Source organism: Prunus dulcis, chromosome 7 (genome assembly GCF_902201215.1).
Source record: "Prunus dulcis chromosome 7, ALMONDv2, whole genome shotgun sequence".
NCBI lineage: Eukaryota > Viridiplantae > Streptophyta > Magnoliopsida > Rosales > Rosaceae > Prunus > Prunus dulcis.
In genome coordinates this window covers 17915198-17941390 of record NC_047656.1, presented here as the reverse complement: position 1 = coordinate 17941390, position 26193 = coordinate 17915198, and the positions used below count along the sequence as shown (strand labels likewise).

Below are 26193 nucleotides of genomic sequence, written 5' to 3'. Positions count from 1 at the left end.
CGTCCACGTCATACTCTCCGTATATTCAACGCCCCATTAATCTTTTCTCTGTTTTTTCTCTTTCTTCCACTTTCCGACGATGACGACCTCTGCGAAAAGCAACTTCATGCCTGCGAGCTTGGTCTCCAATCTTCAACAAGTACTCGCCCTCAAAAACGACGGCGTCCAGCAGCAACGGTCCTCCAACGCCTCTGAACTAAACAAAGTGTCTTCATCATGCTGCTCGAGCAGCGAGGAAGCCATTCAAGGCAAGGAGTGCGTAAAGCCGGTGGTTTTGGTCACAAATGGGGAGGGAATCGAGTCTCCTGGTCTCACATTTCTCGTCCAAGCTCTCGCTCTCGATGATCGCCTTGACGTCTGCGTCTGCGCTCCTCAATTGTTAGTTTCTCTCTCTAGGAACACACCTTCTCATGTATTTTCCTCCACTTTCTCACCAATCAAACAAACGGAGATCATTATAAAAAGCTTAATTTTTTGGCTGCTGCAGAGATAGATCAGTCGCCGGTCACTCTGTAACTGTTCGTGAGACAATTTCTGTGTCTTCTTCTCAAATCAACGGCGCCACCGCTTTTGAAGTCTCCGGTAATCTCTCTCTCTTTCACCGTACAGTGTACATATATGTATATAATCCGGAATTATATATTAATTATGTGATTATGGGCATAATCAATATCAGGAACGCCAGCAGATTGTGTGTCTTTAGCATTATCAGGGGCATTGTTCGCGTGGTCAAAGCCTGCTTTGGTATTATTGATCTCTAACTGTTTGATTTGAGGTTTGTTCAGATTGCTCCATCAACCAATGATCTTTCTTGATTTTCAGGTCGTCAGTGGAATAAACAGAGGATCAAGCTCTGGAAATAACACGTCAGTACTTCGTTCTTTCATTTCAGATTCAGATCTTTACTGGCGAAACGTGATTCTTCTCTGTAAAATTGGCAGCTTCTGATAGCTTTTTCAGTGACAGCTTTTTCATTGTCGTTCTAATAAAACGACAAACTTTTGCTCTACTTCAGTCGGTATACTGTAGTCCAGTACTTCTCCGGCACAACCGTGGAAACTTCTCTACTGCTGGTTTCTTTTGTAAACGACAGAGTTTTTGCTGTGGACCTGTGGTCCTCTCATTACCGTCCTTTTCGTTTCTGAAAGCTGTCTTTTACTGTTGTTTGTTGGCTTGGCACAAGCGTCAGACTACTTGTTTTCTGAACTGATAGATCATAGTCTTATAGATTATATACCAAAATGAGGACACTTTTCGGTTTAATCAGTAACAACTTCTTTTTCGTTTCGTTTTAACTAATGGATTTGTGACTTGATGATAACAGGTTCTACTCCGGTGCTGTGGCCGGAGCTAGAGAGGCATTAATATGTGGTGTATCATCTCTCTGCATATCATTGAATTGGTGATCACTACATTTTCTATCTCTAATAATCGTAATATGTAAATGGTTTTCTCTTCTTTATACATTGGCATTGCAATAGGTTTAACTTTTTTTTCTTTTGTCTTTGATTTTTTTAGGAAGAAAGATGTAAGCTGTGAAAGTGACATGAAGGATGCAGTGGGTGTGTCCTTGCCATTAATATATGCAGCTGTAAAAAGCATCCAGGAGGGAGTTTTCCCCAAAAGTTGCTTACTGAACATTGAGATTCCTAGTTCTCCTTTGACAAATAAGGTTTGCTGTTTACAACTAGTTTAATTTCTACATGAAGTGTAGGCATTATAAAATTCTGTTATGAATATTGTGCTTTTCATCAGGGCTTCAAAGTGACCAGGCAGAGCCTGTGGAGATCCTCCTTGAGCTGGAAAGCCGTGTCCACCAATAAACGCCCTTCTGCTCCCCATTTCATGTCCAATCAGCAAAGCCTTGGCATTCAGCTAGCACAGCTCAGCCGAGATGCTTCTGCAGCTGTAAGTAGCACCCTTTTCTGTTTTGAGGCTAAAAATTAAATAACACTTATTTAATAACAGAAATGCTATAGTTTCTTCTATCAACCAAAAAGTTGTAGGCAATGCTCTAGTGTTCATTCTTGAATGGCCTACCTCCTCCTTGGATTTTGTCAGGGCGCAGCACGCCGCTTGAACTCTCAGAAGCAGAATGTGGAGATTGAATCTGTTGGAGCTGCCAGAAAAAGCAACTCGGAAAAAACAGTAAAATGCTTTCGTTTAGAGGTATAAACAAGTGACATAAATGACTCTAAACTGCATGACAAAAACCATGTTAGAAAACAGAAATCCAGGATCTCAAGTTGAGCTATCCATTGCTTTCTTTTATGCAGTTCTTAGAGGAGGAGCAGGAAAATGTAGATGAAGATCTGGACATCAGAGCACTTGAAGATGGATTTGTGAGTTGGAAATTTTATTCTTTTAACAGCACTTGATCAATTTCATTGCCCCAAATTGCTGATTTGGTGTTGCCTTTTGGCATATGGTAGGTTGCAATTACTCCTATTTCGATATCTCCTCCAACCATTGGATCAGAAATTCAAGCCTCAGTGTCGAATTGGATTGCCGGTGCACTGGCCAAGAATCCCTTGGCATTTCATTGATAATCTTTGAGCATTAGTGGATGACCTTAAAGTTTTAGTGATTGCCTGAGCAAACCTAACTTGTGGCATTCATCTGGATAAGCTTTATAATGTCAAAAAGATTTTTGGCTCCCATGTTTTGCCACTTTTATCACTTTGGTCCATGTAGTTTCAATTTGATCAACTCTGTCCATGTAGTTTCTAATTTTAAGCAATCAAGGACACTTATTAGTTTCTATCAAATCTCTAACTAGTAACTTCCGTTACTTTTTGAACATGTGCCTCTCACATGGAGGGGCAATTTGGTCCAATTATGCCATATAAGAGAATGACCAAGTTGGTTCTTCTCCCATTCCAATTTAGGCTTGATTTTGGGGATTAGGGTTCTTAAAATTTTTTCACTCCTTAGTCCGAATTTATATTCTCAAACTGGGAACATGCACACACACACACAATCAACTAACAATCAATTTGATCAACGATCATGTTTACAACGCTGCGAGAAGATATGTCGATGGAGCATTTCCAAGCTATCTATTATACTTGTTCAGAAATAGTACTCAAGCACTTATCCGTATAACGGTATAAGCATGCTATGTTGCTAGTACGTGTATAATCATCCTATGTTGCCAGTATGTTTGGGAAAGGAACGTATATGCTACTTTACAATACCCTAAAGTATCTACTCTCTTTAACCATTAGGGTTTTCATTTGAAAATTTAGAACACGATAAATGTTTCTTAAAAATTTACTAAACTTGTGATACTACTATTTATATGACAAATAGAGTAGTAATAAACATCAAATCGTAAAAAAATTAATAGCTAAATTTGTCATTTTTAACAATCATGTGACACTTGTGAAATACGTCATGTTTTTAGAATTCATTGTTGATTGCCTATTGAATGCATATAACTCACCAAACCATATGATGCGACTAGTTATAACATTTGGCTAGCATTCAAATGAGAAACCGACAATTCAAATCGCATAATTATGGCTGTTTAAACTATCAAGAAACAATCTGACTATCAATAACTCGTCACACAATTCTAACTCGACCTAAAAAAAAAAAAAAATTATTATTGTGCAGTTTGGAAGAGCTGACTACAAAAATAATGCGTGCGAGTCCTCACATCATCATCATGTACCTCCAAGTCCCATCCATTCAATAAGCATAACAATTGTTAACAAGTTGAACATGTTATACAATACAATGCCGGCCGGCATCAATATCATCCCTTTATTTCACTAACTTTTGACAACCACACACACTCCATAACTAAAATCTCTAACTAAGAGATTGAGATGAAAACATATACCCTACTTAGTACCCATACTTCAACATCCTCGAAGGGTGTTTGAGCTTTAAGTTTTAACCTGTGTACTTAGATGCAGTAGGACTTGGATTGTGGGGTCCCCTCATAGACTCACACTTGGCACTTGGATTGTGGGGTTCCCTCATAGATTCACTCTGAGCTCTGCAATACCAGACCAGATCAACCCTACAAAATTATTTTAAATAAAGAGTTGGGGTCATTTGGAAGTTTCTAGAAAGTAGAGGGACTTTGGTTTTTAGGTGTGGGGACAAAAGAAGAGGTGGTCAATTTAGCAACCCCAAATGGAAAAAAGTCTCAGAAGTATGCAAACGTGTCAATGCTCCCACAGAAGTTGCAAACCCCAAATGGACACACACACACATACTGATGCAATCGTACTGTCCTTCTCACGAAACCAGGAGAGAGTGAAGAGGCAAATTAAATTAAAAAAACCCAAATAATAAAAAAATAAATTAAACAAAGGCATAAACAATACCACTCTGCTCCTGCCTCTGCCCTCAGGTACATGATATATAAAGCTCTGCCATTCTCACTAAACCCCATTAAATCTTTTTTTTCTGCAGACTGTTAGATTCACTCGGCAACTTGTAAAAACCTTGCATCAAATTCAAAAGAAAAAAAATGGTGGTTCCTGAAGGCGGTGGTGGTTGTGGCGGTCGGGATGGTGGTGGTGGTAGGTCTCGTCTGCCACTGTCATCAGCAACCCAGTCGCCAAAACCCAGCAATGGTTTAGAAGAAGCAGAGAATGAGCTGAATAAAGCCACAGAAGAAGTGGCTCCGGCCAAGGAAGAGCAAAAGGCAGTGACTTTCAAAGGTGGTAATTGTGATCGGTCGTCTTCTTCGTCTTCATCCCCTGCTTTGCCAAAACCAGCCAAGGAACTGTTCCGTATTAAAGAAGAAAACATAGATGTTGTAATTGTGGATGATGATGTTGATGTTGATGGGGGAGATGATGGGAACTTTAATGGTGGTGATGGTGGTACATTTTCTTCATCTTCATCCATGGCGTTGCCTAAACCCATGGAGGGTTTGCACGAGGCAGGACCACCACCCTTCTTGAACAAGACTTTTCAAGTGGTGGATGACCCAGAAACCAATTCGGTTGTTTCATGGAGTGCAGCTGGTCAGAGCTTCATTGTTTGGGACTCTTACGAGTTCTCCAGGACTCTCTTGCCCAAATACTTCAAGCACAACAATTTCTCAAGCTTCATCCGCCAACTCAACACTTATGTAAAAATTATATCTTTTCCTTGAAACCTTTCATCTCTCACATTTGATTTGTGTGTTGCATGTCCTTTTTTACTTCTTCTTTCATTTGTTTGAATGATTTATAGTTTTTTCTCATTTGAACATATGGTTTCTGCTTAGTTTGTTATGCTTAAATCTTCCTGGTCATTGAGTTCTTAATGGATCTTATTATGCATTCAGGGCTTCAAGAAGGTTGATCCGGACAGGTGGGAGTTTGCAAATGAAGGGTTTCAGGGAGGGAAGAAGCACTTGCTGAAGAACATCAAGAGAAGAATCAGAAATAACAAGCAGCCAACTGTAGGCTCTGTTGATTCAACCAAAACTGGGTTAGAAGCCGAAATTGAAAGTCTAAAGAAAGACCAAGACTTTTTGAAATTGGAAATCATGAATCTCAGACAACAACAAAAGTACTCACAGCATCAACTGACTGCTGTTGAACAACGAATTCGAAATTCGGAGTGTAAGAACCAAAGGATGCTCTTTTTCCTCACCAAAACAGCCACAAATCCCACCATTGTCCAAAAGCTAATTCAGAAGAGAGTGATAAAGAGAGAGCTGGATGGGAGTGATCTACGCAAGAGAAGGAGATTGCCTTCAGTCCAAGTCCTTGAAACCTTGCGTGATTGGATTGATACCAGCCTCAGTTTGGATTGTGGAAGCCAACTTGAGGAAGAACTGGTACCTATGCAGTCTGTGCTTGCTGAACAAGTGGCAGAGGCAAAGGTTGCCAAACAAAATGAAGCCCCATTGCCAGCTCCCATGATTGATAAATCAGGCAATGCAGTTCAAGATCTTAAGCCCCACGTGATGGCCGGAACCGGCACGGAAGACATGCCCACTGCTTATCATGGCATGTCAGAGAATTTCCAGGTGGAAAATGTAGTCTTTGATGAAGATGAATTTGAAGTCGATGACTCTAATTTTTATCAAGAATTGGAGGATTTGATTGGCAAGCCACATGATTGGAGTGGTTATGTAAGTCACTGCCTGATGGAGCAAGCTGGGGTAATTGGGGCCATGCCTTGATTTCACAGGTATGTTTTATGTTCTCTTAAATATGAAGAATTGTGTTTGTGTTGTGAATGTGGGGAAATATAATGTGTTCTTGGGGTTGTTGCTTGTACAGTTGCAGAGACCTGAGAATCAAGATGCAACATCAGACGAATGAAGAACTCCTTAGCCTATCTTGTGTAGTTGTCCATATAACTTTCTGTGTACTTTTCTTCCCTAAACCCTTGTCTTTTTATACCTAAATTGTAAATATCTCTCCCTCTCCGCTGCTGAACTGATACTGCACAGCTTGGTTTAGCAGATAAACTCTGTATAATAGAGTGCATGTTAAAAATCCCATCTTTCAGTTTTGCTTCAATTCATGGTGTCTTCTGTTTGGAGTTTGGTTACAACTCAGCTATGGTAGTGTATGGCAATCCTGTTCATTCAGCTCATGGGACTCCCTGGTACCTGACAAAGTGGATGATCTATGGGTCCCACCCTACCCTAACCCCGAATTTTAAATTGTTAAAGAATAGATGTGTGTAGCTGAATGTAGATAGATCCTAACTAGAAAATTCGAACAAACTCATTTGTGGTTTCAGTCTTCCCACGTGTTTGAATGACACATAATGCTGCTGTATTTTATTGTTGATGAGTCTTTTGGGGAAGATTAAGACGTTGCTAAATTGGGTTTTGGATGCAATCTTTGTGGTCTGAAAAGGCAAATACAAAATCAATGTTTTTGGAATTAAGTTAAGTTGGGTTTTTATGGTAATCAAACATCTGGATTAAGCACCACTTGGTTTTTATGTTTTTTTTAATATATAAAAAAATCAATTATATAGAAGGTCTTCTCTTATAAGCAAAGCAAAGGTGCGTTTGTTTTACACATCGAAAATCTTTATTGAAAAAAAATCGTAACCTACTCATTTTTTGTTATTATTTTTTTGTTTCTTAAATTTACTTGGCCACGACATGGCTAAACGCACAGCCAGAGAATAAAACTTTTAACTTTTTTAAAAAACAAGAAATAAATAACCAGTGCAGAATTGACAATCAAGTGCAAATAGAACTATCCCTCCATCAAAGTTCATCCAATACTAATCAAGAACATGAAGGAAAATTCACAGTAGACTGAACACAGGCATGAAATCATCGCTATGAGACTAATCAATTCGACTGAACTTCCTATAATCTATGTAATACAGAATTATGATTTAAAAAGGGAAAAGATGAAAGAGAAGGTGAGAATGAACATAACAGAATGATGAAAATTATATTATTGATTGAGGGTGAGCATTCCATTAGACCTCACTACTCCTATTGACGTTGAGGAAGAAGAAGAAGACACTGCAGACCGATCAAACTCCTCTTTGTCCTCGTTGAATGCCTTGCTTAGCACTTCTTGGAGCTCCATGTACCTTCGTCGCTTCAAGAGCCGTAACTCTGGAGTATCGTCCCCGGTGTATGCAAGCTGTGATATGTCATCACCATCCATGATTTTATTCACTACTTCTGAGCAACGAGGAAAGAAGCGTTTCCCGAGTTCCACTGCTCACATAAACCACAGAACATAATGGTACAGCAATCAGATGTTTCAATTGCTGAAACAGCAAAGCTAATGTATGGAATGTGGTTGTTCATGAAGAGAAATGCATATAATATTACCAGTTCGAGATAGAGCTCGTAGCCTGAGAAGGTGCTCTTCCTTGATTTTGAAGGGTGCCTCGTTTAAGTCCACGGTGGTCCTCTGGGAACTGGCCAGATCCTTGGAGCTGATGCCACCTATTGGAAACTCAGAAGCGCCATCAATTTGGGAAATATCCATTACAACCTTTGCTTCCATGGGGAACAGATATTTTGCGAGTCCAACTGAGACAAGAGATAATCAGTCAATAACTTAATCATAAGCTCGTTTAATAATAGGCAATGGATGCATCCTACAAAGGGTAATAAACTACTAAGTCAGACAAAACCAGGAGGAAAAAAAACCCATAAATGACATGATGCAATACTGCACATTTGTTCTGTTACGTGTTAAAGTCGTATTTCAGTCACTTTAACTGAGACGAAAATGGATGGGATTGCAACAATGGTTAAGTAGGAACTGATAAGAAGCCACAACTCACACAAAACATGTAAAACTTATATTGTCCCATCATGTTATCAATTGGATAATAGTAAACAGCAAACAAAAGGGTTATCTCAGAAAGATCAACAAGATGAAGAAGCACCGGTACAGCAAAAATGAATGGTAGATTACCTCTATTCTCAAGGTACAAGAGTTTCATTCGCAGATCATCGCCAGCCATAGCAAGTGAAAGAGAAGCTTCTCCAAGCAACGGATCCCTTCTTTCAGCTTGCTCCAAAATCTCTATGCACAAGCGATCATTGGAAGAAGACTTGCCCTCATCATTAGACTTAAAAAAATCTGCAGCCCTTGTGAGGCGCTTAGTGATCTGAACAGCTTTCCTCCCATCCAACGTAAGATCCGATGGGCGAGCACCCTTTGTGAGAAGGGACACAATGATCTTAGGCTCCTTCCTCATCGCTGCAACATGCAGCACAGTATACCCCCTCGGATTCCTGCAATTAACGTCAGCGAGTCCAAGATCAAGCAACTCTGTCGTGGTCTTTGCATCACAGTATGCCACAGCATAGTGCAGGGCATAGGCATCATCAAGATTGGCATGCGCCTCTTTCAACAGCATTCGTACCAATTCGACATCATCCGAATCCAAAGCCCTGTGTATCCTCTTGGTGTGTTTATCTGGAAAAGGACTAACACTGGTGTTGTATTGAGGCCTGTCCAAGCCAAGTGCCAACCGCGAATCGGTGATCAGCTTCACGGTGTGTTGGGGCAGGGCTTTCTCAAGAGTTACAACATCAGCATCAGACTTAACTATTATCTCAACACACCTCCCCACCAATCTCTCACACGCTTTGCCGCACATGTTTGCAACATACAGAACCACCAGTATGTCATCTATGCAAACTTTCTCAAGAATATCTAGCAGATGCCTCTGGAAATTAATAATCAATATACAACAAGCTAATAACAAAATTTCAGAAACCTCACAATCAACAATTAAAACATCCATCCATCTTCATACACACATATATAAACAAACACTGAAAGTAATATTTGCCAAACTGTTCAACAAAATAAGATTGTGAATCTCCCCCATTAATCAAATTCAAATTTATCGACTGTAAATCTCAACCATTAATCAAATTTATTAACTTTTAATGATGGGTTAATAGCAATTTACCTTATAAGCATTTGTTGGACAACATAAACTAACAAATACTGCTACATTAGCATATACTGCAGTGGGTTTTAACCTGATAAAGAGAGACCAATTCAGAGATTTGAAAACTTGCAGAAGCATAGAGAACCTCCACAATGAAATCAACGACGGGTCTACAAGAGACATGGGCACAAGCGTCGTCCACACAGACACAAACGCCTTTAGGCAACGACCTGAGCTTGCCGCTATACAAATGACCCAAAACGGCGAGGAGGGAGTCCAATCCGACGTCGTATTCCTTGGCGAGTTCCTTCAATTCGAAGCGAACGGCTGAGCCTGATCCTATGTCTTTGGCAGAAAACACGTTCTTGAAAAACGAGCTCCTCGCCGATAAAATACAGCGGTGAACCGGAACTTCTCGGCCGGTATTGACGACGATTTTGGCGTCGGCGAAGAAGTCGAAATCGGCCGAGTCGAGGATTGATTCGAGGTTATCCGAGAGGCGGGTGAGGGCCGAGATATCGGGAGGCGAAGGGTAGTGGGATAATGCTATACAGGAGATAGTGCTGCTGTTGGAGTTGCTGTAGCAATTGCTGTTGCTAACGACGTCGTTTGAGTCCGAGGCTCCTGCTTTGAATTCCATCGAAACGAGAACAGAGCAGAAATGAGTTAATATGAGCTGTTGGGTTAATGGGGTTTATAAGTTTCGCAGTGAAAGCTGGGAACTTTGGATTTGAAGTCAGAGGAGAGAGAGACAGAGAGAGATCAACAACATCAGCATCAGCTGTGAACATGGGTGACGATGAGATGAGAGAAAACAAAAACCCAATTACGCAAACAAAAAAATTGCTGATCAAAATCTTTGTTTTTTTTTTTTTTTTGGTTGTTGTTGTTGGTAATAATAACAATAGTTCCGTACATTAATTATTATCCAATCATAAAGCACTAGTACCAAGTTAAAAGATAGGCAAAAAAAGTGGTACTGTGTTGGGACTGTGACAGAGAACAGTGAAAGAGAAAGGGAGATGGGACTAAATTTTGAAGTCGGATTTTATGCCTGCACGAGTGCATGGTAATCCGGATAAAATAGAAAATGGAAAAGACTAAAAAACAAGCCGTTTTGGGGTTTTGTTTATGTCAGTGATGGCCTCAGCTTCTGCATTCATAATCTTCCATGATCGTCATGAGCTCCGATCTGCAGCTTTTTTTAGTTGCTCTCATTTGCTCTGCCTTCTCTGTTAAGGTTCTGCTTCTTTGTTTTTTAGTTTTACTTTAATGTGCAAAAGTGGTAAGCCTAGCAGCAAAATATACACAAATACTGCAGTAAAATTTGGAGGGAAGATCTGAAGTTTTGGTTGAAGATGAGGATGGTGTAATCTGAAAATGACTGTAGGGTTAAAAGTCATCTACTGGATCAATTTACATCTCTTTGGGTGGCTATGAACCACTGATTCGTAAGAGATTCACATCAACTAACGGTGATTGTCCCCTACAAGCGCATAGGTGATTGATGCTAGTTAAACCCAACATCTTATATCTATTTTGGGGATAAAAATAGTAGACCTACGAAGTGATAAGAAGGGACATATGTTGAATGCACACGATTTTCATATATAAACTGAGTCGTGAAAAAGGGGTATATAATAATTTCTCATGTATAACCCGAGTTGTATTCGGGCAGAAAAGAATGAGGAAGAAATATCACAATTTGACCAGAATTCACAACCGATCTTTGTTCCCACGAGGAAAGCACACTTTCTCCAACCCTTTTCCTATTGACACTCACAGTCCACCTTCCTTCTTAGGTGAAGAAACTGGATTTTTCTCTTTTTTCTTGGGATGAATCGATTGGACAAAAGCCTCGATTTCCTCCTTTGCTCTTTCAAAAACATTCGGAGCCTTAACATGATCGATTGGGATATTTGCATCTATGTCATCACTCGTTCCATGAGTTTCTTCAGTATGATGCTTTGGTGACTTGTCATGAGTTTCTTTATCATGAAGCTTTGGTGACTTCTCATGGTGCATGATCGTTCCAATCTTTTCCTTCGCTTTCCCAATAAAGCTAGTTGTCTTGGCATTATTTTCTGCAGACATGAAACCTAGTATTAAGAACTAAAAAGACTCGACTTTTGGCTTATAAAATTTCTCCACGAACAACATTCAGTCAGCATGCATACGATGGAGAAGATTTCTCTCAAATTTTTTTAGTTGTCCATAACAGCACACAAATTATAATGAAGAAGATAAAAGAAACAGAGGCAAAATATTATACAAACAGAACAGTATTGACCACAATCCATTGTTCTTATCTTCTAAAAACTGCTTGTGCTAGTCATGGAAACCAATGTAAAAGTTCCAAGAAACCATCTCATAAAAGCAACATTATCATGAATTTTATACCTGATTGAGAGTCGGTTTTCTCCTGTTTTTTCGACTCCTTTTTTTCCTCCCTGCAATCATATTAAGAAAAGCAATAAGGTCAAAACCTAAGCACATCAAAAGGCCAGTTTCAGCCTGCTTTCAGCTTTTCAAATTGTTCAAAACTACAACAAAGTGAGCCAAAAAAAGGGAAACCTTTTGCCATGAGTGGGAGACTCTGTCTTGGGATGGATTGCTTCAACTATAGCCTCAAACTCCTCCTTCGCTCGTTCAAACATATTTGGAGCTTTGACATTGTCTAGTGGGGTCTTTTCATCAATATCCGTACGCATGCCATGAGTTTCCTTGTGATCGTTATGTGATTTTTCAGTGTGCATTATTGCTCCAATCTCTTCCTTTGCTCTTTCAATCAAATTAGGTGCCTTTAATTCCTTATCTGTGAGAAATTTTAAATATTTAAAAATAAATTTACCCCCTTGATCGTTCTCTTTTCTACACAGACAAATTATAATCTACCAACTACACATTCTGGAGCAGTTATAAATTTAATCACTAGAAATAAGCTCATGATTGATTGCTGCGGAAATGCAAGGAATCACAAGGAAATTCAGCACAGTCAATCCAATCCCAGACTCTAATTAGATTCAAAATATTCATTTCCACTCCTAAAATCTCAAACCCACCTTGAAAAAACCAATCTTTTCAATAATCCATCAAGAAAAAAGATGAAATTGAAAATTCTAGCAAGAGGGTCAGAGACAAAACGAGAATGACAGATTAGAAAGTTCCAAAAACCGTACCGGGTGAAGCTTGCGTTGGGCCGGGTTTGGATTCCGCCATCGGAGTTGCTTGGTAGACAAAGAGAGAGAGAGAGAGAGAGAGAGAGAGAGAGAGAGATAGATTAGGATGAAGATGGAAAGAATATCAGTTGGCGTAAGGAGAGATTGACAAAAGAAAATATAGAGAGAATCAAAACGTGTGCGCCAGTTTGGACAAGGCAACGGTTGGGTTGGGTCTACCTGGAAGGTGGCGGCTTTGGACCCGCTAACAAAGTAACATGAGAAATGTGGTTCAAGAGGTGTCCCTCTCAAAAGCTTTTTTCTATTTATTAAATCGTATAGTCGGACGACTATACCTTTTGATTATAATGTATTTAAATAGTATATTCGTGTGACTATATTATAGTTTTTTTTTAAATAGTATAGTCGCGCAGCTATACTTTTTTGACAGCGGCGATTCTTTTTTAGTTTTTTATAAATAGTAGAGCCGCGCGGCTATACTCAGTTTTTAAAGAAAATGTCTAGCCGCCCGACTATACTCTTTTTTTATATTTAAGGAATAGTATAGCAGCGGCTATACCCGTTTTATTATTATTTTTATATATTAAAAAATATATATATATATTATAGACAGGTCTTTTAAAATAATAATAATAATATATATATATATATATATATATATATATATTAGTATCTGTTTGTCAGGGCCCATCCCAGTTTCATTTGAAAATAGGGTATGAGTTGTTTTGTTTTGTTTTCTTTGGGTCGGAAGACATTTCTTTTGTTAAAAAGGGAGCCCATGGAATTTGGAAAAATTAATGTGGGTCCATGGACTGTTGTTTTGGATCAAGAGGGTCCATGAGCTTTGGGTAAAAAAGAAGTGAGAGCCCATGGATTTTGTTCCTGCAGATTTTGTTGGCAATAGATGGAGCGAACCCATTTCCTTCATGGAAATTTTTTATTTTTATTTTTATTTTTATCAAGTCTTGATTCTTTCTGGATTGTAATTATATTTGGTGGCGTCAGTTTGACCACTCAGAACGGAATGCACGCACAGTCGAAGGCTGCAGACATCAACTTTGAAGCCTTGAATTGAAGTTGAAGAAAATTCTATGCACTTGCAGCTGCAGGCTGCAACATTGCATAAATAAATCCATTGAAAACTATATTTCTTACTTAAAACGCATAATTAGCTCAAGGTTTAGTGATGTTTGAAAACTTTTTAGGTTGAGAGGGTTTTAGAGGCTGCTAATTTAAAAGGAAACAATCAACCCAATTTTGATTTGAATTCTCTCCATCCACATTTTCCTCGAATTTCTTCGCACCTTCTTCTATATAGCTATCAAACAAGGAAAAGAAAAATAAATAAAACTAGGGTTTTGCAGTATTTTTATTTTATTAAAAGTGATAGTAATTTTATTGATAATACAGAAAAAAAAAAGTACAAAATGGCAATGCCAAATATGAGTAATTTTAAGTCTCATGTATGCTGTTGAATTCTCATTTATATTTCATAAAATAAAATATATAAAAATTTATTATATTAAATGAGTCATTTACAACAACCGAAGCAGCTGGAAATGCAAGTAGGTGAGGTATTTAATTGGCAGAAAACAAATATGTATGATATGAGGCATGTCTGCCTCCCCATCCAAAGTTTTTTATTTTTATTTTTTTTAAAAACATTTATGAGTCTTGAATTCGGTTAGTTATGGACCTCCATTATTGTTAGAGGCCAAAACTGTTGAATAGCGGTAGGCTCTACGCCTATATACAACTATTTGTTCAATACATGTACGGATAATGTATTTATATATATAATTGATTAGGTGTAGTGACTCGTAGTTCAAATGATTAAAAGCAATTATTCATACATTCGAAATTCTGTGTTATATACTTGATTGTATATATATAACTACCCTCATATGAAAATAAATTATAGAGATAATGGGATTTGATTTAAAAAAAATATTTTTTTTTAATCATTTCAAAAAGCCCTCAAATCTTTAGCATTTCCACACTTAAGACATGTCACTTATGTGCATAGGTCGTTCCTAATCGTTGATGAATATGAGATTTCAAAAACATTAACAATCATATGTTTATCTCACATGTAGGGGCGGAGCCACATATAGCTATGTTATGGCCAGGGCCCCTCAAACTCCATGAAAATCTAATTCTTTTTTATGCATCAACTACAATATTAGTTAAAATATAACTCGATATAATCTTGCATTTATGGTACTGGCTCCCCCTATAAATTTGCTTCTAGCTCCGCCACTGCTCACATGCATCAACGATGAAAATGACTATGCTAAAAAACCCTAGCAAAATCCTACCATGCATGCACACATAGAAAACACGATATAGTTATAGATCGGCAGCATCGACCATTTTGGCGGCTGGACAAATTGTCGGTACGAAAACGCGTTGCAAAAGCATGGTTTTGATTTTGAGAAACGTTGACAGAAATAATTTAATTAAATTAGGAAAACCATGCAACAACTGGCAAGAGAAAGAGATAAAAGCAGTACACGTCAGCACTCAGCAGGGTCAACTAACTATACAGCTGTGGCGGGAACTGGGGACAATCCACAAAGAAATCAGGACTTTTTTAACGTCACCATAATTTACATAAACACCCTTCCTCCTCCTTCTGGGAAATTTTGTGTGACTGACTGATTGACTTTCCCTTTGTGTACCGCTTCTGCTCAACAATTTTGATTTATTGCACCTACAAAAACTAAAACATCATTTTCGCAAAAAAGGAAAAAAAACTAAAAATCATAATTTGATTTGGACCATACTATCAATATGTCGTGTACATATGAGTCGATATTTAGGTGTGACAAATGAGTGAAGAAAGAAAATTCAGCGTAAGAAAAAGTACAGAAAATATAATACTACACAAAGAATATTATGGTCAGTTGTCTACTCGCACTTTATATTTATTTATCATAATACTAATTGCACTTATTATGAAGATCTATGTGTGTACATAAATTTTACGTGAATCATGCATCATGCATGTACACACACACTAATACAATGAAAACGTTGGTAATTGAGGTAGATAATTTTATAAACAAGCCCTATAAAATATGTTGGGGATAGTGATTGGATGACTGGTGTGAGACATGCTGCATGCATATAAATTAATTATGAAGCTTAAAGTAGATTGAAATGAAAGCAATAATTATTGTTTTTCATAAAGAGAACGACAATGGTTGGTTTGTTCTTATATATAAAAAGTAAAAATTGTTGATTTTGTCTGCATAATGTGAAAATCATTATTTGGTTTGAGTTGTTGTCCGATCTTATTTAGAAATAAAGACGTTGTATAATGTGATTCTTTAAGTTGAGATCAAGTGTTTTGTTCTCATTATTGTAATTCTTTCGTTTTATCAATAAAATTTCTCTTATTTCATTAAGGTTGTCTCAAAACAAAAATCGAGTAAAAATTGTAAATAGTTTACGATGGATTGGCTTGCCTGGATTGCATAACGTCCATTGTTAAAATGCACACTGGACGACTAAACATGATTATAAAAGAAAATTAAAAAAATTAAAAAGTAGGCCAAGATTAATTATTTTACACGAGTAAGAATAGCTATATTTATATATGTATTGGTCCTTCGTGCCCTATTTTATTTTTAGTATTAAATTTCAGATGGAATCAGTGTCGTGACCTTTACGGTTCAACAACCATGCTAAAAATCCACTCATTATTTGTTGGAATAAAAGGTCAACATGCAAGTTAATGGTCTAATTAAATATCAATATACCTAATTTGAAGTTTTAAATAATTATAAAATTATTTAAACTAACTTTCAATGGTGATTACTGGTCAGTTTTTAGATAATATGGAATTTTTGTTAGGATGAACTAGCTAAGATGTTCAAAGGTAAAGCTCGGAAAGATTGCATTGCTTGACAAGCACATATTGAATTATTATTATTATTATTATAATTATATATCGATTTCAATGTCTTGACTTTTGACTCTCTGTGGTAATTTTGACTCACTGGTGTGCATTGTTCAAGCACGTCTCTCCTGCATCCCAAGCATCATTTCAAAGGTGATTTTCGACTATTCACTTGTTTTGCTCCAATTTCACAAATATTTATTCCTATCTAACGTCTTCATAGATTCTCATTTTACTAGCATTTGATTTTTTTAATTATAAAGAGAAAAAAAAAAAAACATGCAACCATTTAGAAATTATGTTTAATTAATGAAACACGACACAAGTACACCTTTTACAAGGGGTTTGTAGCTCAAATGTCTAAAAACAGTTATCTATGCACTGAGGTTATGCGTTTAAATTCACCCTACTCCAGTATTACTTGTATAAAACAAACAAAAAAACAAAAAACAAATGTATTGAACGTTTCTAATATTTCTTTTAGTGAAATACCATTGAAAGATTTCGGATCGGATTTTTCTTTGGGGGTCTTGCTTCCCAACTCAATGTGACAAAAAATGCTTTATGAAATGGTTAAAAAAAGCTTATAAATTATTCATCATTTATAAAAACAATGTGTATACTCAAAACATTTCATTTAAATAATCTTTGGAAGCCCTAAACGTTAACGATTAATCACAAAACAATGTCACTCTGACCACAAACACATCAAATTTGAAGGCTTGGCCACCCAAAACAAAATGGAAAACTATCATATACGGTGGAAATTTGAAGAGGGCATTATGGTAACTTGGCCAGACCGTAAAGGAAGGACATAAAGAAAATAGACGCAGTGACAGCAACAGAGTAAGCAACAAATGCTTATGACTCTGCGCGTCTACCATGACCAAAGCCATGAATGAGAGAGGCCCTGACTTGTAGGGCTGTTGACTGGTGAGATTGAACAAGCACACAAAATCCCAGTTTTTCTTTTTCTTTTCTTTTTGTCTGATGGACCCAAAATCCCAGTTTTGTTTAAGTTAAAAAGCAATTCTGAGTTTTTTCATGGAAACTGGCAAAGCTTACTTTTTTTGACCGCCTAATCTCTCTCTCTCTCTCTCCCCCCCCAAAAAAAATCCATGTTTTGTATGTTAGGAAACACACAACCTTTTATAAAGGGGCACGTTCACATCCACAAGACAGAGAAGGCAGTTTTTTAGTTTCTCAAGCTTTGAATCCATCAAATTCAAAGCACTCGTGGGATTTGAACCAAAGAAAACTCAAAACGTTGAATCACACACACCCACCATTCTGTCTTCCAATTCTAAAGCAACCATCATCCGTTGATTTCTCAAGAATTCAAAGACTTCATATTTTCCATCTTCCCATTTTCCTCTTCCATATTCTTGACACGTATACGAAGGACTAGTGGGATTAGTTTTTGGTTTTTTGAGCTATATATAAGTGAGGAGAGCTAAGCAGTCAAGACTCATAATCTCATTACTTGTGAGGATTTGCTCTCTGAATTCAAACACAACCCTTTTTAGGACATTCTGAACAATCCCATTTCAGGTAAGATATTGATTCATCTCCCAATTCTGTTACCCAATTTGTAGGTTTGTTTCAATCCAAGTGTTTTGGGATTTTGATGGTTAAGCAGCTTCCCTCTGTTTCAGTTCTTAGTTTTTTCAGAAAAGTTGTTCATTTGAAAGGGACCACCTTAAATTTACTGTGTCTTCAAATCAAAGAATCAGAACATTGGCATGTTCATGAGGGCTTGAGCTTTTTTTTTTTTTCGAGTTCTTCTTACAATCTAATCTTTAGTATACTAATAATACCTATTTTGTGATCATATTGAGCAGGTAAAATTTGCCTCTTTAGACTCGAAGCCTTCTTCAGCAATTCTATGGGGCTATCCCTCTCATTACTTTCGTCAGCCTGGGAGGAGATTGTAAAGCATAGTTTCTTTGATTTGACATACAACATCAGGCTCAGCCCCAGAGATGGAGGTGCTCATGTGATATTGAGAACACATAGCTTTAAGAAAACAGATAGCTTCAAGAAAACAGAACCAGAAACCACCATTGTTTCGAATAGTTCTAACGAATTGGGGACCAACAATTCAACTCGTTTGAGGGATTACAAGCCTGAAAATGTAACACTTGACAGAAATCTTTCGTTCAAGGGTCTTGTTCAAGACAGGCAGGAAATGGCCACAGATGTTTGTAAAGGCAAAAATGATTTGAAGCATAAACCAATGCCTGCACTTGCTGTGCCTGAAAACCCGGTTTTCTTTTCACCAAGGCCCGTTAGTGAGCTTGATGCTGCAGCAGTTAAGCTTCAAAAGGTTTACAAGAGTTATCGAACTCGAAGAAACCTGGCAGATTGTGCTGTGGTGGTTGAGGAGCTATGGTGAGTCTCCTAGTAATTTCTTGCCAATGAAATTTTGTTTGATTTCAGTTTTTTTTATTTTATATTAAATGGTTTGATTAATTTGGTTATTTCAAATACTTTAGGTGGAAGGCATTAGATTTTGCAGCTCTCAAGCGGAGTTCTGTGTCATTCTTCAATGTTGAGAAACCGGAAACTGCTGTTTCCCGGTGGGCAAGGGCTAGGACAAGAGCAGCCAAGGTTTGTTTTCTACTTCTTAAACTTTCTGTTTATCTCTTGCTCATTTTCCTAATTGGATATTCATTTGGATATTAATATTTACCATGTAATTATTGCAGGTTGGAAAGGGTTTGTCCAAGGATGAGAAGGCACAAAAGTTGGCTCTTCAACACTGGCTTGAAGCTGTTAGTTCTCCATCCCTATATTCATGTCCTTACTTTGGCCTCTGTTATAAGACTAGACATTTCATTGGAAACTTCATGTTCCTTGTAAACCATTGTTCACAAAACTAGTTCATGTAAAGCATTGGTCTAACATCAATCTGTTTATTTCTTGATGTTTTCTGCAGATTGATCCACGACATCGGTATGGACACAATTTACATTTTTACTATGATATCTGGTTTGAAAGTGAGAGCAGTCAGCCTTTCTTCTACTGGTAAGTAGTTTGTTTTTTTAATAAATAAAATTGTTGATTGTCTTCAAACTTTCTTCTGATATGATTTCATTGCCACTTACTGATCAATTTGCATAATGCAGGCTGGATTGCGGAGACGGTAAAGAAATAAATGTGGAGAAATGTCCCAGGCCAGTTCTACACCGACAATGCATCAAGTATCTCGGACCAGTAAGTTCTAAACCATATCCTAATTTAATTTACAGCTAACTTAATTTTGTATTGGTTGTGGATAAAAAATAAGCAAATGGTTTTGATATCTGATTGTGTTACCTTTGTGTTGGCAAAATTTCAGATAGAGAGAGAAGCATATGAAGTAGTGGTGGAAAATGGGAAGCTTTTATACAGGCAAAGTGGGGTGCTTGTGAACACCATTGGAGGTTCCAAATGGATATTTGTGCTGAGCACAACAAGGTCCTTGTATGTGGGGCAGAAGAAGAAGGGCCAGTTTCAACACTCCAGTTTTCTAGCAGGAGGAGCCACCACAGCAGCTGGAAGATTGGTTGCCCATGATGGGATTCTTGAGGCTATTTGGCCATACAGTGGTCATTATCACCCAACAGAAGAAAACTTCATGGAATTCATCAGCTTCCTAGAAGAAAATCATGTAGATCTCTCCAATGTTAAGGTAATTAAATTACTATTTTTTATTTATTTGTTCATGTTTTACATGTCTAGCTAATCTCATATAACATTTTTGGGGTCAATTTTCTAATGATCTTTTATTGGTTTTCCACAGAGGTGTGCAATTGATGATGACTATCCTTCAATGAAGATCACTGATGGGGAACCAACAAAGCTTGAATCATTCAAATCAACAGAATCAGACGGTGGAAAGACAACTAGTTCAGATGATATCACAAAGAAAACCACAATCACAACCGTTCAAGAGGAAACTAAGAACGTTTTGGGTGCCAATGCCAAACCACCAGTGTTTGACTTGGGCAAACGCTTATCATGCAAATGGACTTCAGGAACTGGACCCAGAATTGGGTGTGTCCGGGACTACCCAGCAGAGCTACAATCCAGAGCGTTGGAACAAGTCAACCTATCGCCCCGGGTCACTCCCGGAATGTTGGGACATTATGGCCCAATTCCTTCTCCAAGGCCCAGCCCAAAGGTCCGGCTCTCGCCAAGACTTGCATATATGGGCCTCCCCAGCCCAAGAACCCAAATTCCAGCAGCCAGCTAAGGTGGTTGACGGACGTGTTTGGCTCCCGGGCTTGGGTTAGATAGTCGCAGTATAATAATGGGCCAAAAAAGCTTTACCTAGGGAGCACTTCTTGTGCCCAAAATGACGGGTAACTTTGCTAGCCCAATAAGGAGGGGTTTAAGGGGTCTAACCCAAATTTTTTTTCTCCTTCCTTTGATTCTTTCATAAGTTTTATATTATTCTAGGTTATGATTTAATATTTTTTGTACATGCCCTAAGTCAGCCAAATGGTTGTTTTTTCCTCAACCCGATTTTGGCCCATGTATTTTTGGGTCGGGTTTAATTCATTCTTTATTGGCTTTTTATCATAAAACGTCTTTGACTTTTGCGAAACTATCATATTACATTCTTAAAGTTTTTTTGTATCACTCATGGTCCCTAACATTAATATGGATGCTCTTAAATAGTCCATCTATAAAAAAAATGATAAATTCGGAGATATAATCGTCAAATCAATCCTTTTTGACCTCTTCACCATACTATGCACACTGACTTCAATGTTAACTCTAATTATATATGTCGAGTGTAATCCATCATCAACCTGTTGAGCAACTTCAAGGAGGAATAGAGATTGAAATATTAGCGTCTTTTGTTATTGATATTTTTTGGTTGCTGGATCTTGTAAAAGCTTGGTAAATTTGGTTTCAAATAATTGCAAAAAGGAATTAGCTAAATCCATATAAATGCTGGTAGCTACTGTTGATCCTTCCTTGTTAACTAATGGAGGATTGCAGTTAGTTTTTAGTGACGAGATGGTGGAAGTTTTAAGTTATGGTGAAACTGGCAGGAGGTAGCTTTGGATGTATGAGTGGTTTGGATCATATGTGAAGTATCGGGAGGGGGAGGGGGAGGGGTTGAATGGTCGGAGCATCAGCATTCACAGAGGAGAAGACAAGAAGTCAGGGGTAAGGAAGATTCTGAACATTCTCTATCTCAGGTGTAAATATGAGCCTCAAATTTCCGGGTCCAGCTTTCGCTGCATTAACAAAGCTGCAATGGGGCAACTTTAACCGATTAGTCTTTGACTCGTGGAAATCAAATTGGTGTAGAGATAGGTAACTAACTGCATGGAAGGATTGAAACCCAAAGCTATGATGCAGAGCCGAGGCTGATTATTTTTGCTTCTTTTTGGTAAATGTTTTGCTTCGAGTCTGCAATAGCTTTATTTCAGTTCGTAGTTCATTCTATCTGTTCATCGTTCACTCCAAATAATTTGGAAAGTGGCAAGATCTTCCCAACCTATCTAACATCCTCTGAGTTCCCAAGTGTGGATTGATTTGACGATTATATTTCTGGATTAACAGTTTTTTTAACAAATAGACTATTTAAGAACACCCATATTAACGTTAGGGACCATGAGTGATACAAAGAAATTTTAAAGATGCAATCTGATAGTTTGACTTATTATCACAAAACGTCCATAAGGTTTACGAAACTATCAGATTGCATCCTTAATGTTTTTTTGTGTCATTCGTGGTCCTCAAGGTTAGTATGCAAGATCACAAATGGTCCATACTGTTAGGTTCCGTCAAAAACTCCGTTAGTTTGCTGACGTGGCATATATATATATATCACAAAACATCCCTGAGGTTCACGCACCTATCACAAATGGTCATTACGAAAGTTTTTAATTTTTTTAAATTTAAAATTCATAAAATTTTTGTTTTCTTTTTAAAATTTTATGAATTTAAATTATTTTAAAATGTATATTATATTTTAAATACATGTGACTCTATATTATTGTAGATGTGGGCTCCATATATATCGCACATTAACAAACTAATGGAGTTTTTAAAAAATAATTTAAAATTTATAAAATTTAAAAATGAAAAAAACTAAGGGTTTATGGTTCATAAATGGTCCTCAAGATTAAAATCCTTCTATAAATGATTTTTTCATTTATAAATAATTTTAAAAAGAAAACCAAAATTTTATGAATTTTAAATTTAAAAAATAAAATAAAATTTGTAGGGACAATTTATGATATGTGTGTGAACCTAATGGATGTTTTGTGATATATATATATGTATGCCACGTTAGCAAACTAATGGAGTTTTTAACGGAACCTAACGGCATGGACCATTTGTGATTTCACATTTTAACCTTGAGGATCATAAGTGACAAAAAAAAAAAAAACTTAGAATGCAATCTAATAGTTTTATAGACCTTAAGAACGTTTTGTGGTAAAAAACTTTATTTATTTATTGTATACTGGGAAGCTGACACAGCTGAATGAAATATCATAATTTCTAATTCTTGTTTGACACTATTTTTGTTGCTGATTTTGACTCCAAAGAATATCCAAATACTTGAATAAATACGTACCCACAAAATAATATTGTATTTGTTTATGGGAAAAAAAAAAAAAAAGAGAGACTTTTTAGCAATATATAATCATTTTATAATTTTATATATTTATCACATATTACACTTCCGTCCGAGTAGAGAGAGAGACAACACAAACCGAGTGATCAAGTCACTCAACTCAATCAAACATCATCGCTGACACACTCCAAAAACAGACACAAAGGAGGAAAGGAAACACATACAATTTGTCTATTTGGATTATTATCTGTGTTAGTTTGGTCAAAAAAACACTAACTTTGCTGTTAATAATAATTATAATCTTGTTTTAGTGAAGCTAAACTTGCTCAAATTTTAGAGCCTCCTCCTCTTAGTCATAGACTGATAGACTGGTAGAAGGCTAGCCCATCTCTCTCTCTCTCTAGCTCTGGGTTTTGCGGTAAGACTCTGTGTACGGCCTCATTATAACACCATGTTACCTACCACTGCTAAGGGACAAATTTACAGACAAATTGTACATTTGTGCCAACTTGCATTGCAAGGAATGCAATCTGCAACCAATTTAATCACCACGTGTCATTATGTCATGCAGTCTCTACCTGCTGTAGGGGGGCAGTGGGGGCTCATGCAGAGTACAGCAGAGAGGCCCCTGCTGTCTCTGTGTTGGTTCTGTCTGATAACCAGAAAAAAAAGTAGCATTTGAAACTTGAAACAGAAATGACAATGAGAAAATGCTTTTACCACCTTAAATTAATTACAAGTTTTCAGATTCAGTCAAATTTTAGTGACTAAATTAAAAGCTCATTAACTGCAAAACATAACCAGAAATGATAAAAGAGATTATGATGTGAAGCAGCAAGCCCTTGCTTTATGAGAAACACTTGTGTGAGATGAGATATCATTATTTTGTTATTTTCGATTAATTACGACACATTATGCGTGATAACTTTTTCACATAACAATTTATGATTGATTGAGAATAGCAAAATAGTGTTTATATAATTACAGGAACCAAACATCAATCCCAACACACAAGACAAGTCATCTGTTTGACTCGGACTTTTAGAGGGCACAGCCAGATTGACTGTGAGTTTGAAATTGACCCCAAGAACTAATAATAATTACCTTTTAGTCGGCAAAATTGAATCGGTGAACATCTTATTGGTGCCTCAGGTCAGGTATTATTCACAAAAGCAGAAGTTTTATTGGCATCTTTCATTCGGTACAAGCACTATTTGCCAATTTACCATAAGCCAATTTAATTCATGGCTCTAAAAAGCATAGTTGGAGTAGGAAAGTATCATTGAAGTGAAACTGTCCAAAAAAGACTTGACCTTTAATAAGTTTATCAAAGTGACTCAGAGAGTAAGAGGCTCTGCAGTCGAAGCTTTGATAAGGGGCGGTTGCAGTTGATAGACTATGAACGTTCAAACGGGAAAGTTCAGATAAATCAGACAGTTTTCACAGTTATAAATTTTGCCTTGATTGATCAGACTTTAGGATTGATTGAGTTGTCAAAAAGGAAGAGCATTTCAAATTCCAATTCCAATCTCTCCATGTCATTTGGTTTGTTGGTACCACCAATACAACTATTCTGTTTGACAAGAGGGCAGAATCACCTCTCTGTGGCCAAAAAGATTTCTCCTCAGAACAACAGGCACAGAAGAACCAGAGATATTAAGAAAATTGTATTTTCTGTCTCCAATAGGGATGAGCTGAGCCTCCTCAGAGGCATTTGTGGTTGGTTTGTTCTTCAGTGACTTTATCCACCAGTTTTCAAGTCTGCATCTCTCTCTCTCTCTCTCTCTCTCTCTCTCTCTCTCTCTCTCTCTCTCTATATATATATATATATATATATATTCTTCTTTCATTGCAATTTGTCCCCCACAATAAAAGTTCATCTCCATCATCATCATCATCATCATCATCATCATTGCCATTTGGACTCCAACAAAATGAAGAAAAGGGCATGCCTAATTCTAGTGGCCAGTCTTCTGAGTTGGGTTTGTGTAACAAGCAGACCTTTTACATCCTCTGACTTCGCTCATCAACAAGGTTAGCTAAAACCTCATTTTTTTGACCTTTCATTCTTTTATAGTAATATCTACTTGAGTCCAAATGTTTTTTTATTATATCCACTATACCATGTTGCTAATTAGTTTCTATACATAGCTGATCAAGACCAAAACCCACATCCCCAAGATGCAACCTTTGACCCAAAACAGGTACATCTCGGGCTCTCCCTATCTGGGTTTTGAATTTCTTATGCTATAATGCGTAAGTGTTTGTTTGTTTTTTTGTAGGGAGTTGAAGGCATTGAAGGACTTCCGGGAGATGATGAAAATGAAGGGAAGTATAGAGGGCTGAGCAGGCTTGGCTCAAGACCACCAAATTGTGAGCACAAATGTCAAGGCTGTGTGCCATGTTTTCCAGTTCAGATACCCACAACCACAGACCAAATTGGACTTCAATATGCAAATTATGAGCCTGAAGGATGGAAATGCAAGTGTGGCTCTACTTTCTTCAACCCATAAATGGTTCAGTTTTTTCAAGTTCAAACTTCAGAGACAACTTGATCATCAAGATAGGTTATAGCAGATAGCTTCCATCAGTTAGTTTCCAAACTCTAGCGAGGCAGCATGCCATTGCCATGTATAAACTGATCCAATTCATTTTTAATTCTTTTGTTTGTTCCCCTGAACTGTGACTAGCTTATGTGTTTTTTTTTTTAAGCGAAAGAACTCATTGATAACAATTAAGAGGATACAATAATGTCAACTCATTGATAACAATTAAGAGGATACAACAATGTCATCTTTTACAATTGATTCCAGTCAGAAGGGAACCTCTTCAATCCAAGTTACCATAATATTACAATTAAGTGCATGTCTTGCTAGAAAATGAGCTACTTGGTTGCACCCTCTTGGACTAAAAGAGATAGTAATATCTTCAAAGTGTTGCAGGCTCCTCTTAATATCATCAATAAGATACCCGTCTGATGCCCACGACTCTTCCTCATCTTTCTTTACATCATTTACCACTCCATGTAAATCAGACTCAATTAGAATAGAAGGAAAATCAGCATCCCGAACAAATTTCATCCCAAAATGAAGCGCCATGATCTCGGCATGTTTAGGTGAGGTGGCAGTGTCAATGACTAGCTTATGTGTTGTAGGGTGGTTAAAGCT

At 37.3% G+C, this 26193-nt stretch overlaps 6 protein-coding genes across 6 annotated transcripts; 4 read left to right on the top strand and 2 right to left on the bottom strand.

Moving 5' to 3' along the window:
• The first annotated feature begins 26 nt into the window (after window positions 1-26).
• Window positions 27-2580, top strand: LOC117633858 (5'-nucleotidase SurE-like). The gene is made up of 10 exons (XM_034367672.1): window positions 27-378; window positions 488-582; window positions 677-744; window positions 823-866; window positions 1325-1402; window positions 1519-1672; window positions 1756-1908; window positions 2062-2169; window positions 2277-2342; window positions 2433-2580. Exons 1-10 carry the CDS (start codon window positions 80-82, stop codon window positions 2544-2546), a joined length of 1179 nt encoding a protein of 392 aa, XP_034223563.1. The 5' UTR covers window positions 27-79; the 3' UTR covers window positions 2547-2580.
• Window positions 2581-4253: 1673 nt separating this feature from the next.
• Window positions 4254-6482, top strand: LOC117633857 (heat stress transcription factor A-2-like). Its single transcript, XM_034367671.1, has 3 exons — window positions 4254-5095; window positions 5294-6147; window positions 6240-6482. The coding sequence occupies exons 1-2, from the start codon at window positions 4487-4489 to the stop codon at window positions 6137-6139; spliced, it is 1455 nt and encodes a 484-aa protein (XP_034223562.1). The 5' UTR covers window positions 4254-4486; the 3' UTR covers window positions 6140-6147; window positions 6240-6482.
• A 673-nt stretch (window positions 6483-7155) lies between these two features.
• Window positions 7156-10597, bottom strand: LOC117633854 (BTB/POZ domain and ankyrin repeat-containing protein NPR1). The gene is made up of 4 exons (XM_034367667.1): window positions 9452-10597; window positions 8370-9129; window positions 7775-7978; window positions 7156-7657 (listed from the first exon to the last, which is right to left on the bottom strand). Exons 1-4 carry the CDS (start codon window positions 9998-10000, stop codon window positions 7386-7388), a joined length of 1785 nt encoding a protein of 594 aa, XP_034223558.1. The 5' UTR covers window positions 10001-10597; the 3' UTR covers window positions 7156-7385.
• Window positions 10598-10943: 346 nt separating this feature from the next.
• On the bottom strand, window positions 10944-12765 carry LOC117633853. Its single transcript, XM_034367666.1, has 4 exons — window positions 12540-12765; window positions 11935-12175; window positions 11761-11810; window positions 10944-11444 (listed from the first exon to the last, which is right to left on the bottom strand). The coding sequence occupies exons 1-4, from the start codon at window positions 12577-12579 to the stop codon at window positions 11140-11142; spliced, it is 636 nt and encodes a 211-aa protein (XP_034223557.1). The 5' UTR covers window positions 12580-12765; the 3' UTR covers window positions 10944-11139.
• A 4826-nt stretch (window positions 12766-17591) lies between these two features.
• Window positions 17592-20898, top strand: LOC117633852 (IQ domain-containing protein IQM1). The gene is made up of 8 exons (XM_034367665.1): window positions 17592-17994; window positions 18285-18834; window positions 18939-19053; window positions 19152-19217; window positions 19382-19470; window positions 19572-19659; window positions 19784-20116; window positions 20228-20898. The coding sequence occupies exons 2-8, from the start codon at window positions 18329-18331 to the stop codon at window positions 20678-20680; spliced, it is 1650 nt and encodes a 549-aa protein (XP_034223556.1). The 5' UTR covers window positions 17592-17994; window positions 18285-18328; the 3' UTR covers window positions 20681-20898.
• Window positions 20899-24308: 3410 nt separating this feature from the next.
• On the top strand, window positions 24309-25706 carry LOC117633851 (EPIDERMAL PATTERNING FACTOR-like protein 6). The gene is made up of 3 exons (XM_034367664.1): window positions 24309-25060; window positions 25178-25230; window positions 25309-25706. Exons 1-3 carry the CDS (start codon window positions 24961-24963, stop codon window positions 25537-25539), a joined length of 384 nt encoding a protein of 127 aa, XP_034223555.1. The 5' UTR covers window positions 24309-24960; the 3' UTR covers window positions 25540-25706.
• The last annotated feature ends 487 nt before the right edge of the window (window positions 25707-26193 follow it).

Bases quoted from the DNA above. Each gene is read 5' to 3' on its own strand.
- LOC117633851 (XM_034367664.1), top strand. From the start codon at position 24,961: ATGAAGAAAAGGGCATGCCTAATTCTAGTGGCCAGTCTTCTGAGTTGG. The intron at 25,061-25,177 runs GTTAGCTAAAAC...TTCTATACATAG, and splicing joins TGACTTCGCTCATCAACAAG to CTGATCAAGACCAAAACCCA. The intron at 25,231-25,308 runs GTACATCTCGGG...GTTTTTTTGTAG, and splicing joins CAACCTTTGACCCAAAACAG to GGAGTTGAAGGCATTGAAGG.
- LOC117633858 (XM_034367672.1), top strand. From the start codon at position 80: ATGACGACCTCTGCGAAAAGCAACTTCATGCCTGCGAGCTTGGTCTCC. The intron at 379-487 runs GTTAGTTTCTCT...TGGCTGCTGCAG, and splicing joins TGCGTCTGCGCTCCTCAATT to AGATAGATCAGTCGCCGGTC. The intron at 867-1,324 runs GTCAGTACTTCG...TGATGATAACAG, and splicing joins TCAAGCTCTGGAAATAACAC to GTTCTACTCCGGTGCTGTGG.
- LOC117633852 (XM_034367665.1), top strand. From the start codon at position 18,329: ATGGGGCTATCCCTCTCATTACTTTCGTCAGCCTGGGAGGAGATTGTA. The intron at 18,835-18,938 runs GTGAGTCTCCTA...CAAATACTTTAG, and splicing joins GTGGTGGTTGAGGAGCTATG to GTGGAAGGCATTAGATTTTG. The intron at 19,471-19,571 runs GTAAGTAGTTTG...TGCATAATGCAG, and splicing joins AGTCAGCCTTTCTTCTACTG to GCTGGATTGCGGAGACGGTA.
- LOC117633857 (XM_034367671.1), top strand. From the start codon at position 4,487: ATGGTGGTTCCTGAAGGCGGTGGTGGTTGTGGCGGTCGGGATGGTGGT. The intron at 5,096-5,293 runs GTAAAAATTATA...TTATGCATTCAG, and splicing joins TCCGCCAACTCAACACTTAT to GGCTTCAAGAAGGTTGATCC.
- LOC117633853 (XM_034367666.1), bottom strand. From the start codon at position 12,579: ATGGCGGAATCCAAACCCGGCCCAACGCAAGCTTCACCCG. The intron at 12,176-12,539 runs GTACGGTTTTTG...AATTTCTCACAG, and splicing joins CCCAACGCAAGCTTCACCCG to ATAAGGAATTAAAGGCACCT. The intron at 11,445-11,760 runs GTATAAAATTCA...TCATGTCTGCAG, and splicing joins GAAAACCGACTCTCAATCAG to AAAATAATGCCAAGACAACT.
- LOC117633854 (XM_034367667.1), bottom strand. From the start codon at position 10,000: ATGGAATTCAAAGCAGGAGCCTCGGACTCAAACGACGTCGTTAGCAAC. The intron at 7,979-8,369 runs GTAATCTACCAT...CTCTTGTCTCAG, and splicing joins CTTGTACCTTGAGAATAGAG to TTGGACTCGCAAAATATCTG. The intron at 7,658-7,774 runs GTAATATTATAT...TTATGTGAGCAG, and splicing joins ACGAGCTCTATCTCGAACTG to TGGAACTCGGGAAACGCTTC.